The following is a 17,232-nucleotide window of genomic DNA, read 5'->3' as shown; positions in this document are numbered from 1 at the left end:
ATTTCTTTAAAATTCGAATTAAGCTGCAATCTGCAAAATAATTTCAAAAATTGTGTATAAAACATCCTGAAAATTTGAAAACAAAAGTTTAGAAATATACTATGGAGTCATTCACTTATAACTGAAAAATGAACTTTTATGAATAAAAAATAGTAAAAAATTTGTGATTGGTGTCTAAATACAGCTAAATTAAGCTAGAATATAAAGCCTGAAATTTGTTAAAGTTCGTTAATAATTTTGAAAAATTATTTTAAAAATAACGGTTAGTTTCTTTTTGAAAAATAGCGATTAAACTATTTTAAAATATTGATTTCATTTTCCTGTCATATGTGAATGACTCCTAATTCAAAATTTTAAATTTTTGTGATTATTGATGTTTTTATTTATCAATAAAAAATAATTTTTTTCTTATTTATAAATTAAATTTTTAATTTTATCATCTTTTTGTTATATTTTCAAAATTTATTTTTTGTTTTAATTATTTTACATAATAAACAGAAAAAACTTGAATAGTTTTCCAAAACATTAATTTTCACTTTTTTGAAAATTGAAAGAAAATTTGTGATGAAAATTAAACTTTTTTTGTGCTTAAATTCTAAAGTACCATTTTTATATCATTACAAAAATTGTCTCTATTTACGTCCTTTTTTCATTAATTTATCATTTTAATTCTTCTTAATTCATTTCTTCATTTCTAAGGTAAAATTGTTAATTACACCGAAAACTTCTTTTTCTGTCAAAAATATTTAAATATTTTTTTTCTTGATGGATTTTTTACTTTTGGGCTGAGATTTTGCTTCTTGATCGTGTCCTAATTGTTGTGATTTGGGTTAATCAGTTTGGAAATTGAAGCTTTAAAGAAATTGAAAAATGAATTTGAGAATTAATCCGAAAGGATTGGAATTAGATCCATGAATTAAAATAAATCACGAGATTAAAGGCCTTTTTCAAATTTTGAACTGCTTAAATTTGAATTCCATAATTTTGAACTCAAAGAATTCATCAAAAATTCCAATTTTCTAAAGGTAAAAATTTGAACTTCAAAAGTTCGTCAAATTTTGAATTCTGAAAATTCGTTAAATTTTTGAACTTCAAAAGTTGAAATTTTAAATTTCAAAAGTTCGTTTTACATTTTTGAACTTCAAATATTCGTTAAAATTTTTGAATTCTGAAAATTACTCGAAATTTTTTATTTCGTTTATAATTTTCAATTTCAAAACTTTCTCTAACTTAAAAAATTAGAATTCTGAAAATTCGTTAAAAATTGAAAAATTCTGGAACTTAACTTAAATTCTTTTTTTCGTATTAAAAGTGAAAATGAGGAACAATTTCATCAATATCAAGCAGAATTAAAAGTCTTTCTGCAGTTTCAGAGAGAACTTATAGCATCAAACTCAAACTTCCATGGACATCAAATGCTCAAAGAAGCAAAATCTCAGCACATCATCTAAATTCAGTCATCTTACGTATTCCTTTTTGTCGTCCATCTCTTGTGATTCCCTACGTGTATAAACATCATAATTTCCATCATACGTCTATAACATTCTCGCACACAATTCACATGAAGAAACCAAACAAAAATAGAAAAAAATGATTTTTTTTGCAATTTTTATGCTTTATTTTGCCATTTTCTTGCAATAAATTGTTTTTCATATTCTTAAAAATACCACTTACAAAAAGAGAACATTTCTTTACTTTTTTATTTAAATTACTTTAATGTTAATTTCTTTATTTTCATCTTTTTTTTTTATCTCTGTTTTTTTTTCAATTCTTTCTTCTTTTTTTTGGGGATGGAGGGGAGGAGGGAGCTCAATTGAGGGAATTTACGAAGATAATGTGGAAATTTTTTATGTTTTTAAAATTTTTTTCTTTAATGTTGAATGATACTGATTTCTTCTTTATTTATTTTTATTTATTCATTTATATGCAACAATTTTACTTTCATGCTCAATTTAGCTCAAGCTTTTGTGCCTCAGAATTATGGAAATTATGAGGAAAAATGGGAAAATTAATGTTCGAAAAAGAGATTGAAGCCTTTAAAATGTAATTTGGGTTATTATGCATTTTATTAAAGATTTAAATTTGGTTAATTTGAAAACTTTGTTTGAAATTTGAATTTTGAAAAATTGAACTTTCAAAGTCCGCTCAAAGTTTGAATTTTAAAGACTGAACTTCAAAAGTTGGTTAGAAATTTCAAAATTTGAATTTCAAAAATTTTAAAGTTCAATTTTCAAGTTTCAAATCAAATTTCAAGTTTGAAATCTAAATTTTAACTCTTTTAAAATTTCAATAATTGAACTTCGTTAAAAAATTTAATTTCCAAAATTGAAATTCGAAAGATTTTGAAATTTGAACCTAAAAAATCTGTTAGAAACTTAAATTTTAAAGATTGAACTTCAAAATTGTAGTAAAAATTTAAATTTCGAAAGCTGAACTTCCTTTAGTCTGTTAAAAATTTGAAAAATGAACTTCAAAATTTAGTTAAAATTTGAATTTCATGAATTGAACTTCAAAAGTCTTTGGAAGTTTTGGAACTTTGAAAATTGAACTTTAAGAGTTTGTTAAAAGTTGAATTTCAAGAATTGAACTTCAAAATTGTTTTGAAAATTTGAATTTTGAAAACTGAACTTCAAACGTTCGTTAGAAATTTCAAAATTCTGTTCGAAATTTGAAATCACAAAAATTGAACTTCTCTAATTCGTTAGTAATTTGAAAGTCAAAATTCGGTTCAAAATTTGAATTTTAAAATTTAGTTAAAAATTTGAAAACTAAATGTTTGTTAAAAAACTTATACTTCAATAGTCTTCCAGAAGCTAAACAAACTAGAACTTTAATGACAAATTCTCACATCCTTTAACATCTTTCCTAACAATTCCTTTAATTACTTCTAAGAAAATCACAACATGGTCCATATTTGATCCAAAAGATTTCTCATTTTGTGGGAAATGAATTCGAATCAAAGCCACAAAATATTCATAATGATTTTCCCAAGAATCAACAGAAATTGAAGTAAGTTATACAGAAAATTGGACATTTGATATTTCTGCAATAATATCGATTTATATTTCTCACAAAAGAGGAAATTTCATATTTGAAAAAAGGTCAAAAGAGTCACAAAAAATGGACATGAAAGTAAAATTTAACTGCATATTGCTCGGTGTACATAATTAATTTGAAGATGAAGGTTTTGAAAATGTTTTTGTCATTTTGAATGTGAAAATGTTCTTCTTTTGGAATCTTTTTTTTAATTTTTTTTTTAATATTTACACATTTTTTAAATTTTTTTAATTTTTAATTTCCCTTCATTTGCTAAATTAGGTAATTTTAATTGCGAAATAAGTTTTTCATCTTCTTCAATTTTTTTTTTATATTTTTATTCATTTTTTTGTTTAATTTAAAGAGATTTATTTAATTATGCATGAATTAATTACTTTAATCTGCTTCATTTTTACACAATTATTTCCTCGGGAGCTTTTTTAAAAAAGTTTAAATTTTTTTAAAATTTTTTTTTTTTTTATTTATTTTTCACTCAAAAACGAATGTACAATTTACAAAATTATTAATTAGATATACTAAGATTTTTTTTTTTGATAACTGAATATAGATGAATGAGGGGTTTTGGAGGGGGTAAAGAGAGTGAGAGAGATAGAAATAGTGAAAAATATTTAATGATTTTTTTTTTTATCTTTTTTTTGTGTTGATTCGGAGAGTAACAAAAAAAATTTTTTTACTATTTTTTAAGAACTTATAAAAAAAAGTTTGATTTTTTTTCACTATAAAATAATTAAAAAAAAGAGAAAAAAAAATTAAGACTAAAAATTATTAATTAATTAATTTTAATCCTAATTTCACGTGGAGCAATGTGTGTGTGTGTGTGTGTTTTTAATTAATTTATGTATATTTATTGAGGTTGCAAAGTCACAAATCTCACAATTTTACAATAATTCTGTGCGATTTATGTTGCAAATAAAAAAATTTGAATTTTTATTTTTTACTTTTTTTTCTCATAAAAAACTAAACGCACTTAATTCACATTACTATTTTTCATTATTAGGTAGGTTCATTAATTAAACTAAAATAAAAGTTAACAAGAAAAAAAAATTTCTTTTTTGTTTTGTGATTTTTTTTTTCTTTTTTCTTTCTCTTAAATTGCATTTTAAAAAGGCTTAATTTCATTAATTTGTAATATACTTTAACAGAAACAGGTTTTGTAACACGCGCGGCGTATTGATGCAGTGTAAAAGTTTGAGAAATTTGGAATTATTTGGAATTTATGAAAATTAAAATTGTAAAGTTTTTATGGCAAATTCGCAAGCAAATTTGCAATTTTGAACTTTTTTGAACTTAAATTGACTTTGAAATCTTTTAAAATCGTTGAATTTTTGAATTTGAAAGCTTCGTTAAGATTTTTAACTTCAATATTTTGAAAGTTTTTGAACTTATAAAAAATTTGAACTTCGAAAAATCTTTGAAAACTTGAAATTCTTAAATTCGATAGAAAAATTCAAATTTTAAAATTTTGTCACAAATTCAAATTTTAAAAAATAATTTAAAATTCAAATTTCAATACAATTGAAATTTCAAATTTTTAAAAAAGTTAGAATTTTGTTAAAAATTCAAATTTCAAGTTAACTAAAAATTCAAATTTTGAAAATCTGTTTAAAAATTCAGTTTTTAAAAATTCAAATTCTTCACATTCAATTCTATAAAATTCCAATAAATTCAATTCTCCAGATATAAAAATCATAAAAAAGGTCACACAGTCACGGACATTGAATTCTCAAGGGAACAATAATAAAAATTAATTAAAGGATGAGGAATAAAAAAAGGAAATAAATTGAATTTCAGCACTGCTTTCAACTGCTCTTTTTTTGTATAAAAACTTATAACTGCTTTCGTCCTCGTCTGATATTTGATTTTATTATTAAAAATAATAATAATAATAATTAAAAAAAAAATCTAAATTTATTTATAAGATCATTTCAATTTTTTTTTCTTCATTTTTTATACTTTCAATCTATGTACAGTTTACAGAATCGAATGAGATGTGATGATTGCACAATTTCTGACGTGAGCATTCTTCATTTGTCATTTTTTTGTATCAATATTCTATTTTTAAATGATAAAAATATCTTCATGTTTATTGGTTTAAATATGAAACCTGACTGAATGTAGGCAACAAATTTTGTGTTGCTGACAAATATGTTTTCACATCAAATTGAGGAGCATAAACTCGTTATTGGTTACCAAGGACTACATTATATAATTTCACATCATTTACTTTGTAATGGAAATATAACATTTATATAGATTCAAAATTCATTTTTTGTTTACCTCATTATTTCGGCTAAATTAAATGATTCGTGTACAATTATGATGTTAACATCATATATAGCGTGTGTAGAAATTTATTAGGCTTCGTGACAAATTATTGAATATATTCTAAAAGCGTTCGTTATTATTATGTTGGTTTTGAGGGATTACGTACGTAAAATGCTACGTAACGTTACGAAACGCTGGTTTAAATTTTATTTTTTCAAAATCGTTAAGAAATTTCATTTCATTTTGAACCTTTAAAGTCGAAATTTCAAACTCCAAAATTCTATTTTTGAACCTTAAAATCAGCTAAGAATTTCAATTTTGAACATTTAGAGGTCGTTAAAATTTCAAATTTCGAACTTCATTTCGAATTTTAAAAACGGTTGAATTCTTTTGAACTTTGAGTTTAGTTTTGAATCTTAGAAATTCGCTAAAGTTCAAAGAGAATTTTTGAACTCAATTTGAATCTCAATTTAAATTTTGAAAAACCTTTAGAATTACTTGAACTTCAAAATTGAATTTAAATTTCAAAAATCCTATAAACTTCGTAAACTCAATTTGAATTTCAATTCAAGTTTTGAATCTTTAATATTTGAAAAGGTTTTGAAGACTTTTAAATATGAATTTAAACTTCAAAACTTTGTTTAACTTTTTGAATCAATCTAAATTTTCAAAAGTCATCAGAACTATTTGAACTTAAAATTTGAGTATGCCGTAGATGTTTGTGAAGTTTAAAATTCAACACAAAAATTTAAAAGCAACTAGAACTTTTTGAACTTAAATTTTGAGCTGTCATTGAAACTTTTTGAACTTCATATCTCGTTTTGAAAATATTATTGAATTTTTTTGAACTTTTGAATCTAATTTTAAATCTCAAAAGTTTGGTAAAATTGAAGAAATTTTCAATTTTATGAATTCAGCAGATCAGCTAAAATTGAGTCGACTAAATAAGAAATTCTTGCCGACTTCGAGCTCTGGATCTTCATCAGACCAATAATCAATTCAGACAATTATCACCAATTTTACCCGATCAATCAATAAAGACAAATTAATAACATTCATCCAGAAATTGTACAACAGAAACGTATCCATCTCTTCGTCATTATCTTTTACTATAATTAAATTTTTTACTTACAATATCTTAACAATTAAGAAAATTAATCGATTTAATCAGTTAATCAGTTTCATATCATCTTAATTCACTTCACTTACATTTCATTACTTTTTTTTTTAATTCTTTTTTTTTCTGTAGGAAATGAGAAAAAAAATCATTTTTTTTCTTCTTAAAATCTGGAAAGTTTTTATCATCTTTTTACATCTCTCAATTAACCATAAAAGTTAGCATTATGATTTAATTTGTATCGCATTAATTATCTCATATTGATTTCTAAAACAAAACTCAATTTGCGAATCCATCCAAAAAATTTTCCCCACATCCAGGGAAAATTCTTATTTTAAATCGTCACGGGAAAGTCAAAAAAAAAAATAGTCAAAAATAGTTGAAAGGATGAAGGATAGAAGAAAAAATATTTAATTGAGCAGTGCCTCCATATTAAAGCCATGATGTGTTGGTGTTGGCTGATGATGTATTGGAGGCGGTAAAATTTGTGCTTGTGATACTTTTTGTTGTATGGGTCAATCGAGAATTACAACTTGTGGACCATCCGGTGTTGATGTATTATTTGAGAAATTATTATTTACTGATGTCTTTCGCCATGGTCGTCGGGCTAGTCGCCTTAATTCTGTTACTGATAAATTACGTCGTGATCGTCTGTAATTGAATTATTTCTTTAATTAGACTACAGTCGTTAAATAATCGACAATATTTGCATTCCTTACTTATTGTTCTCTGTTGGTCGAAAGTAATAGTCATCGGGTGCATCCATCCAACTTATTACTTGTTTACGGCCTGATCCCGATCGTGACATTTGAGCGATTTTAGGTTTTCCATTCATCTGTGAATTAATATCAAATTTAAATGTCAATATTACTGAAATAGGATGTTAATCTTACATGTGTTCTAGGTAACGGCTGTCCTGCGGCTTGGGCTGCTTCTATCATTGCAGCATACTGCTCTGGTGATGGTCGAAATGAGGGCATTGGATCTTTATTCGGTCGTTTTGTTGGTGGTGGTGCTACAGCGGCTGTAAATGTTAATTAATGAATTAATACCTAAATTCAAGTCAAGCATAAAGCTGTACTTACGATCAAGTCCATTTAATTCATAGGCTCGTCGCTTACCCGATGGCGGAAGTGGCGCTGAGATGGGTGTTGCGGTTACTGATGCAGGTAGATTTGGCAATGATTGTGGCATTCCAATATTCGATGGTGTGATTATTGTACATCCAATTGTGTTTGGTATTACAAATTTTTCCGGTTCCGGTGTTGCTTTGTTTGGAATACGCTCGTATATTAGACTTCCATCAGGTCCTTTCGGTGGTTTTGGAAATGCCACTTTCTCGGGCTTTGGCATCATATCTTTCGGTGTTAATTTTAACCATTCACAACCTGTTGTCGCTGGATTACCGAGACGATTTGCAATCAATGTCACACTACCGCGATCCTTTTTCTTATATTTAAGGAACGTCTTTATGTCGGTTATGTTCACTTTTGCTATTGCAATTGCGACTGCAAATTAGGAGGAAATTAGCAAAAACATGAAATCCTGCAAATTGGCATAAAACTTACATTCATTCTTAACCGCTGTCAGACTAACAGCATATGATGGCTGTCTTGCAGCTTTCTTTGATTTGATCACATGCCGACATAATTTACGTGATAATTTTGTTGTAACGGTGGTTTGTAGATAAAATGCTGAACGCGTCTTCATAATCGGACGTGGTGAGTTTGATCGAATAGCAATTCCATGAGCTTGTGCATAATGTCTCGCTAAATGTGCTTTTAGCTTAAATTCCTTACCGCAGTTGACATATGTGCATCTACAAAAATTATTGTCATTAATTAATTGAATAAGAAAAGGATGTGCTTGATATGCTTACTTGCTACTGCTCTGCCGATGTGCCTGCGTTACTTTCTCCTCATCCTCAAAATTTTCAACTGGACGTTTCTTTAGTGCTTCAACATCATTATCAGCCAATCGAGATGCTGCTGTTTTAAGGCCACCATATTTCTTCCAATAATTCCAACACGTCTGACATAATCGACATGTAAGATGTGACGGTCCCCATGTATACCAATTCGGTGATGATGCTGACGAACATGATTCACATGGCTTATTGCCCGTTAGTGCCACTATATCGTTGTTACCATTCGCTGTACCATTTAGTAGATTACTCTTGCTATTATTTGTAATCAATGCTGGACTGGGTTTTGTATAATTAGGAATGTAGACTTGCTTTAATTTTGATTCAGCCTCGACTGCTTTAACGCGCTTTTGTTGAACATAACGATCTGTCGTCTTCCACATGTAATAATATTCAACAATATTCTTTAGCGTCTTCCAGGGTAACTGTAAGTATAGAACATAATGTATCCTGTTAGCTAAATATGTTGCTTAATAAGAAGTATTTTGCGTATCATATCATAATAATAAAGTAATGTTAAGGATAATGATTATATTCCCACATGAGAGAAATATACTTTATGATAGGTACATATTTTCTCACTCACAAAGTCATTTCGAATATCATTAAAGTCTTTGCCATATTTATCGAGGGCCTCTTCAAAGAGATTTGCTTCACTTGCACTCCACTCTTCCATCTCATCGCGACACAGCACTGGACCACTTGATGGTACGAGCGAACACATTGCCGCCTCAATTGAATAATTATGTTTATGTAACGTATCCATAGCATGAAACTGAAAATATAAAGGAAGATAAGGTCAATATTGGACATAAAAATTTAAACATCCAGTTGGTCATACCAGTGTAATATCACGACTAGCAGCAGCTGCTGACATATGTAAGGACGGTTGCTTAACAGAACTGCTACAATCAAGTGCACGTGCAAAGGTTCCAACAGATCTTGACACCACAAGAAATTGATCAATTTTTCTATCAGTCAAATTATGATGCGGCGTCCATACAAGCGTTTCAAGCTCCTCAAGCTTTCGTTCATCAATTTCATCATCTTTTAATAGGTGTTGAAGTTCTGTTTGATATCGGCTACCTACACGAATTTCACCTTTGTCTGCTAAGAGAGTCTTTTGGGTTGGGTCGAAGACGAGACAATAGAAAAATGTGTCCTGTGGAATAAAAAGAGGATATTGATTGATAAGTTCGATGGAACTCAATGTTATAGAATATTAAGGTAGCCCGAACAATACACAAATTTCCAAAATTTTAGGTCCAAAAAGAGTCAGCCCGAACAGACATGATGCATACCCATGAGTATGCTTATAATATTGAGTATGCTCGATTGAGTATACTCATAAGAATGCTCATGTAGGTAAGTATGATCCAGAGTTGCGGAACAGGCACCTGTCATAGGTAAAAACCGTACAATTTCTTAATAATTTGTATGGTTTTCTATACAAAACCAAATAAATTATCAAGAAATTGTACGGTTTTTGCCTGTAACAGGCTTTTTAATACAAATCCATACAAATTATCAAGAAATTGTACGGTTTTTGTCAGTGTCTAAAACCATACAAATTATCAAGAAATTGTACGGTTTTTGCCAGTGTTCAAAACCATACAAATTATTTAGCAATTGTACGGTTTTTGCCTATGACAGGCTCCAGTTTCCCAACTCTGGTATAATCATTGTCTGTTAAGGCAGTCCAGTATTGCTTCAAGCCATACATAAAATCTCATGGAATTTTCATACAGTACAACTACTCACGTCTTTATTTAAATAACTAAGCAATGATTCCTCTTCGTTGAGCAGCGTTACCGAGCATTTTCCTCGGATATGTGTTGCAGGCAGGGTTTCAACTTGTCTTGATAAAAATAGCTCACGATGTTTCATCTGATGTTTCTGTTTATTTGATAATTCTGACTTATCTGTTCCATTGCTATTTGCATTGTTTCTTTGCTCCTCCTCGAGAGCGGCTGTTGGATATAAAAAAAAAATTATTATTGTTAATTTTGTAACAAATAATCGAAAGTGAAATAAAAATGAAAAAAAATCGATGCGTTCAATAAATAAATATGCATTAATCATTATTGAATTAATTAATCATTCAATTAATCACATACATGCACGACTACAATAACTGCTTTATTTACTCAAATGTATGTTAAATGCTGCCAAATATTTTAATTCACACAATTTTTTATTTTTTATTTTTTCTCATCATTCATACCGCTTGCTGGGTACACAACACAACAAAAAAATATTCGGTTGATGAATGAGGATATGAATGGATAACCACAAAAAGCATTAACATATTGCCACTCTTTTGGAGCAATTTTTAAAAATTCTAAAAGTATATGAAGTTATGTGCTTTGTGACAATGTTGACTTTGAGGGGACGGAAAGCATTAATGAATGGACATTTGCTGTTAGGAAATTTGAAGGGATTTTCTAATAAGTGGATATGATGGTCTAGGGTAAATGATAGCACGTTATGAGAGGACATGATGGTTCTGTTATCAACGATCAGAAACGAAGCTGGCAATGAGTCAACAAAATTTATGAGAGATTTTAGGATTTTTTCACAAAAATTGCCAAATTGAAAAATTTTTTTCCGAAAGGGGTTGTGGTTTGACCCACAAACTACCCATTCTATTCTCCTAATGCGACACTGAATTCAAAGATCTATTGCCATGTTGGTGCAACTGCCAAGAACTGTACCCGTGTGTACTGGCTTAAGTCGACTTTTACATACAAAATCCTAGTCAATTATGAGCTCTGCGTACAAGTTAGTCATATTGGGACTCGAACCTAAATCCTCTCAAATGCTCTTCCCAATTGGGTTACCGAGGGTTGCTAGAGAGTTTGACACAATGTTCACTTAAACCTTCTTCTCTATACAGTTCCTGTTGCACAGCTAATACAATTGTATTACAGCATTACACAAATGCTAAGTTTAAAACAAACTAAGCATGTAATTCCAAGCTACCAAAAATTCACTTTATTAGATCATACTCATTTCTAAAAAAATTTGTTAATCAGGATTACAAAAGTAGCATAGCAACAATAGAATATTCCAAAGAGTTTTCTTGTTAAATGTTTGTATTATGAACATTTTGATCCTATTCATATTGATAACAAACATTTACTTAGAATTAAATCCGATATATATTTTGATATCTGTGTTTATAAGCTTTCATTTATGTGTCTTGCTTAAGATGATGATAAGATTTAAGTTTTTGTTGTAAAAAAATAGTAAAATTTGTGTCAACTGTTGACTGTTGATACGGTTCTGATCATTTTGGTATTTAGCTAATCTGAACAGCATACTTAGTGTATTCGGTAGAGGACCACTACGTTCTTCATGTTGTCTCATCAAGGTGAGCTGAATGGTTGTCCTGACCGCACCGTGACGGGCTAATTTCGACACATTATTAAGACAAAAGATGCAATTTGCTTCTTTGTGCCACTTAAGTATGAAACATCAAGCACCCCCTGCAACCTCCCTTCAATTTACACCTTTAACACATCAATATCCCCTTCATCATCCAACAATGCGCATCCCATATGTTAAAATCAAAAATAATTCATTAACTTTTTATGTTTAAAAAACATTTTTTTTTCGATCTGGATGTTTATATGTGTGACACCGCAGCTTTTTTCATGACTTATTTCATTTTTTTATGAATTTATCATAAAAAAATGAAATAATTTTTTATATTTAAATAAAAAAAAAAAATGAAAAAAAAAAGCGAGTTGAATGAAAATCGTTGTGTTGTTGATAACTTATAGGCCAATTATGTGAGGTAAAAATGCATTTTTATATGTATGGGAATATTCGGTTGTTGAATGTTGATTTCAAAAGCCGTAGATGAATGAAAATGAATGAGAGTGAAATAAAAAAAAGTGAAAAAACCGTAAATTTGATAAAAATTAAAATCACGTAATAATTTTTTTTTGTTGTGTATTCACGGCTACACACTTATATACATGATAAAAAAGCACTCTCGTTGACACCTGATGAACTCGTATATATGCGTAAATATTTGTTTGATGGACAAGGGGATTAAATGGTCCTATAAGTGAATTTAATAAAAAAATTGGCATTTAATGAGCTTTCATATAAGTTAATTCTGTTGCAGTTTAATTAAGTGGTGTTAATTGTGAATATGTCTATGAAATGAGAGCAATATTTGCTGTGGCAACTGATTGATGCGCTCTTATGAGCTTAGTTTATAGTCATTTTATAAATACACTGAATATGAGATGATTCACTTAGTTCAGTATGAAACCTCTTAGTCTGAGAACTTAAGACACATATAAGATCTTATAACATGCACTAGAACATCGTCGGACGTCCAAAGAACTCTTGGAAGGAAGCTGTCCATAGACATAGCACTTATAGGGCTCGTGCAAGGATGTAGATGATTGAAAAAGTACTGCATTTGAATTGGGTCAAGTTTTTATTAGTGATTGGCAAGTGGTAGCCAACGAAAGAGGCAGCTTTATGTACGGGAGGTCATAGAGTCCTGCGGAGTAAGTAATTAGCATCAGCATGAAGACGAAGTTTGTCTTAATGACTACGCTTTACCATTCAGGTTATCAAACCTAATTCCTAGAAACTCTTCATCTAAATCACCATCAAAATCCCGAAATTCAACCCCTAAATAATTAATTGCTGATATCCATTAGATATAGACATCACAATATCAAATTCCGAATTGCAATTCTCAATAATGAAAAGTTTAACATCTCTAAATAAAAAAAAAAATAATTTACGAAATGAACATTGAATATTTATGTCCAATAATTGACGACTGATTCCGTTAATGGACATATGAAACATCATATATATACAACATGCATTAAGTACTCTCTAGAGGATTAGTATCGTATACAAAATTTTATATATTTAAAGGTATTGGTGGAATTGCCACAAGCTGGATAAGAGCAAAAAAATAGTATTTTGAATTCATTAATTTATTTAAATGAGCGAAAATGAAACTGTAAATGCCTCATAGCTATATGTTTCATCAGTTATTACTAAAGAGTCATTAATAATCAACGACCACTCCAAGTTCCTTTTTTTCCCATGGAAAATATTTTCATGCTTTTTTACCTATCATGGGAAGGTAGGAATTGTCGTATGGCTTACAATATTTTTATGTAATATGCTGGCTATATGATATAGTTTTATGCTATAAAATGTTCTTTGTGGAATTTTTTTTATAGATATTCAATATTGGTACCCTCACTTTTGTCAAGAGCTTGTTATATGTTTGAACGGACAATGAACTTGTTTGATGTATCTATAAAAATTGGTTTATTATTTAATTGAATAGCAGTGTTTTGGGCGTTTTATGAATATGAAGTCTTTAAATACTGTGTAAAGGAGATATTGAGGGTTTTACACCAGTGAAGTATATGCTGTGAAACAAAGTTAGTGCCGCTCGGGTTTGTTACAATACAATCCCTATCACAAGAAGCTACATAATTAATAAGAATTTAAAGAATCCAATCAAAGAAAATGTAACTTAAAATCGAACCCGAACTGCAGAAGTTGGTTAGTTAATTGAGCTGGTTTCAGACCGTCGTGATTCTGACGTGGTGCCGAATGTGATTACAGACACGCTGACTTGGTGTTCTATGCCAAAGTCACGCTGATCTATTGCTCTGTGCCAGAGTTAAACCGGCCGGGTATCGGCTTTTTTGGATCGAATTTAGGATTTTGGATCGATTACCTGACTTATGTTATTCGAGAAATGAACATAATCTGACACTAGAGTACGGTTTCTTAGATATTATCTTTGATATGGTAAGGGTACCTTTTGGGTACCTTTTAGCAGAACCACACTAGCATAAAGTGCACTTGAGGACTAAAGCATGATTTCTTGGATATTGATTTTGATATGGTAAGGCCAACAAAGATCAACAGAACCACACAAGCTTGAGACATGACTAAATTCAGGTTTGAGATTAAACTGACAGAAGAACCATCCCGACGCTGACTCAACGCAACATTGTTGACATTTTCAATGCCGTCTGCCATCCAAGCCAAATGAAGGATCTTGATGATGACAATCTTCAGACATTTGTATAGATTTGCAGGATATACAGATATACTGAGATCATAAACTAAGAGATAATTGACAAAACAACAAAGTCCTTAACTTTTGTGCTCCAAATCCACTTCAATTTTATGAAAAAAAAATAAGCTTGAATTCAAAAAAAAAAAAAGAAAGTTGAAAATGACTGAACTTTAGAGCAATTCAAAAAAAAGCATCATCGAATACACAAAGAAGGAAGCTCTTTAGAGGATTTCAACTTCATATGAAATTAGAGATGAAAAAACAGATGAAAATAAATTTCAAAAATCCCAGACAAACATTACTTTTATAAGCAGTAAAGTAAAGCTTCAAGAGCTTTAAACCAGTTCCACTTCAAAAACAGTAACTCAGAAAGAAAAAAACTGCAAATTGCAATTTCCTTTTGAGGACTCGCAGTCAAAAACAAAAATAATGGTAAATCTAACTCTCAATTTTAAATGTGAAATTTATGTATAAAAATATATAGAAACAACATGGGAAAATATCCTTTTTTTGTAGTTCTTTCATCGCATATTTTTTCCACCCTGTTACTGAGTTTTCGCCGTCGAATTGCAATTTGTGTATTGCAGCCGAAAGCTACAAAAGCGAGAGATTTTGTATTTCGGTGCTACATTCCTCGATAAAAAAAAGCATGGCAATAACAACATCAGCAGCATTATTTCTCTCTCCTCCTTCTTTATTATGGTATGGAGAAGGGGTGGGCAACATGTGTGGCGTGGCACACGAGTTGCTGAACATGAATCTGGCATAGGCAAAAACCTTACAATTTCTTGATAATTTGTATGATTCAGAGTTGCAAAACAGGCACCTGGCACAGGTAAAAACCGTACAAATTCTTAATATGGTGTACGGTTTTTCTTACAAAACCATACAAATTATACGGTTTTTGTCTATGCCAGGTGATTGTTTTGCAACTCTGGTTATGATTTTGTAAGAACACCTATAAAAATTATCAATTTTGCATGCAAAATATCAAGAAATTGTACGGTTTTTGCTTGTGCCAGGTGCTTGTATTGCAGCTCTGGTATAATTTTGTATGAAAAACCATACAAATTATGAATTTTGTAAGAACAACGATACAAATTATGAAGAAATTGTACTGTTTTTGTCTGTGTCAGTTCCTGCTTTTTAACCCTGCACAAGAACACTGTAGAAGTGCCATGAACCATATATCGTGTATGGTTTCGTTCGACGCTAACCTTGAGGTGTACCACGAAAACTAAAAGGTTGCCCATCCCTGACATAGAACGAAAAAAAGGCAAAATTATATCATATATGCATGCATGTATGTATATATTGTGTGTATGCATAAACTTTGATGCAATGCAATATTCACACAAACAGAACATAAATTTTTCGATATTATTTTATAGTTCCATTGTACGCGAGGGAGTTGAAGTGTTTGCTATTTTGCAGCATCATTGTGCATGATGATAGTTTTTTGCCAGAAATGAAGAGAGTGAGGCAAAATAGAGGAAATTTCTCATGGTATGTGAAAATTCATGTACAACATTGCATCCGATTGAATATGAGCTTTTTTTATATTTAGACTATGAGATAGAATGAGGGGTTGATTGCTGCTATGAACAATGATGATCTTACTAAAGTTCGTTTTCCATTGTGAAGGAGGATTACAGAATGAGATCGTGGGACTATGTAGATATGTATATTTTGGTTTTTGAATAGGATATGCTTTAAGTGTTGCTTAAAATTTCACATAAATTTTTAAAGCAATGATTTTGGGGTGTCTTAGAAACTTCTGATTTCGTGTGTTGAACTCGCGTTGTATTTTTAGCGGAGTTTTTTGGTATTCTCGGAAGGATGAAGCTCTTGTTTGAGACAGATTTGAAAATTTCTTGTTATTTTATATTTTGGAAAATTGGTTCATAGAAGCTTCAATTTAGGAAATTTAGGATGAATTATGTGAATTCTGTGAAATAATACTTGGTACACATAGGTTTTTTATGTGAATAGTCTGATTTGATCAGCTTTTTGGTTCAAATTGACAAATTGTCAAATTCCAATTGTAAAGCCTAATAGCTTAGTGATTCGAGCACTTGACTGGCAATCGAGAAGTGCTATGTATGAGGTTCAATTACTGCTTGGGATAAATCATTGAACTATTAATTAATTTTGTTCTTTTTCATGCATATTAGCTTGAACTCTCGAATCAAACAAAGCACACCATAATTCTAAACTTTTCGCAAACTGTACAACTCAGGATGTATATGTGTATTTTCTTTATACATAAATGTAATTCGTTTGAAAAAAGTACAGTTTCCCCAAAAAGTAGTGAAAATCCTCTTGAGTCTGATATTATTCGGTAAAGGATTTGGATAGTAAATCTTCTAATTATTTGAAGGCTGATAATAAATGTTGTAGAGATTCACGGAATCTGGATGAGTTTGTTATTAATTTCGTGTTATCCATTTGTTATGGAACTATTAAATTTCATGTCAAAGAAGGCTATTCAATTGGCAAACTTGAAAAATTTGAGACAGAGATATTCAATTGATTGATGAACGTCCCGAGCAGTTTAATGCGACAATCCGAAGTGGATTGAAAATCGTCGTCACGGAAGCATCAGGGCAACTTTGCGTCTTACTGTTTACTGCTTGGGGGTCATTCGTAAACAACCCAATTTAGAGGATATTGTAATCAATAATCAAGTTCTAGCCTTAAAGAGAACTTTAAGAAAGTAAATAGTCTAGAATTGTACAACCAGAATGCCAAGGTATATGCTTCATACCGGTATGTGGAGTGCCAAAA

General features: G+C 29.9%; 1 protein-coding gene across 3 annotated transcripts in view; it reads right to left on the bottom strand.

Annotated features, from left to right (window-relative positions):
- Positions 1 to 6,004: 6,004 nt before the first annotated feature.
- The window catches only part of MTA1-like (metastasis associated 1-like), a 57,482-nt gene continuing 46,254 nt past the window's right edge, over positions 6,005 to 17,232 (bottom strand). For all 3 annotated transcript variants that reach the window (XM_070653393.1, XM_070653401.1, XM_070653409.1), the window contains 9 exons: positions 10,125 to 10,333; positions 9,205 to 9,525; positions 8,950 to 9,138; positions 8,319 to 8,788; positions 8,008 to 8,258; positions 7,525 to 7,947; positions 7,333 to 7,463; positions 7,159 to 7,274; positions 6,005 to 7,090 (listed from right to left, as the gene is read on the bottom strand). In XM_070653393.1, the coding sequence (XP_070509494.1) occupies positions 6,955 to 7,090; positions 7,159 to 7,274; positions 7,333 to 7,463; positions 7,525 to 7,947; positions 8,008 to 8,258; positions 8,319 to 8,788; positions 8,950 to 9,138; positions 9,205 to 9,525; positions 10,125 to 10,333 (2,246 nt within the window). In that variant the 3' untranslated portion in view covers positions 6,005 to 6,954. The remainder of the gene's footprint in view (positions 7,091 to 7,158; positions 7,275 to 7,332; positions 7,464 to 7,524; positions 7,948 to 8,007; positions 8,259 to 8,318; positions 8,789 to 8,949; positions 9,139 to 9,204; positions 9,526 to 10,124; positions 10,334 to 17,232) is intronic.

The sequence above is a fragment of the Chironomus tepperi genome, unplaced genomic scaffold, assembly GCF_022539635.2.
Source record: "Chironomus tepperi strain 1889 unplaced genomic scaffold, CSIRO-AGI_Ctep_v1 contig_8, whole genome shotgun sequence".
Taxonomy (NCBI): Eukaryota; Metazoa; Arthropoda; class Insecta; order Diptera; family Chironomidae; genus Chironomus; species Chironomus tepperi.
This window is presented reverse-complemented; position numbering and strand designations above follow the sequence as displayed.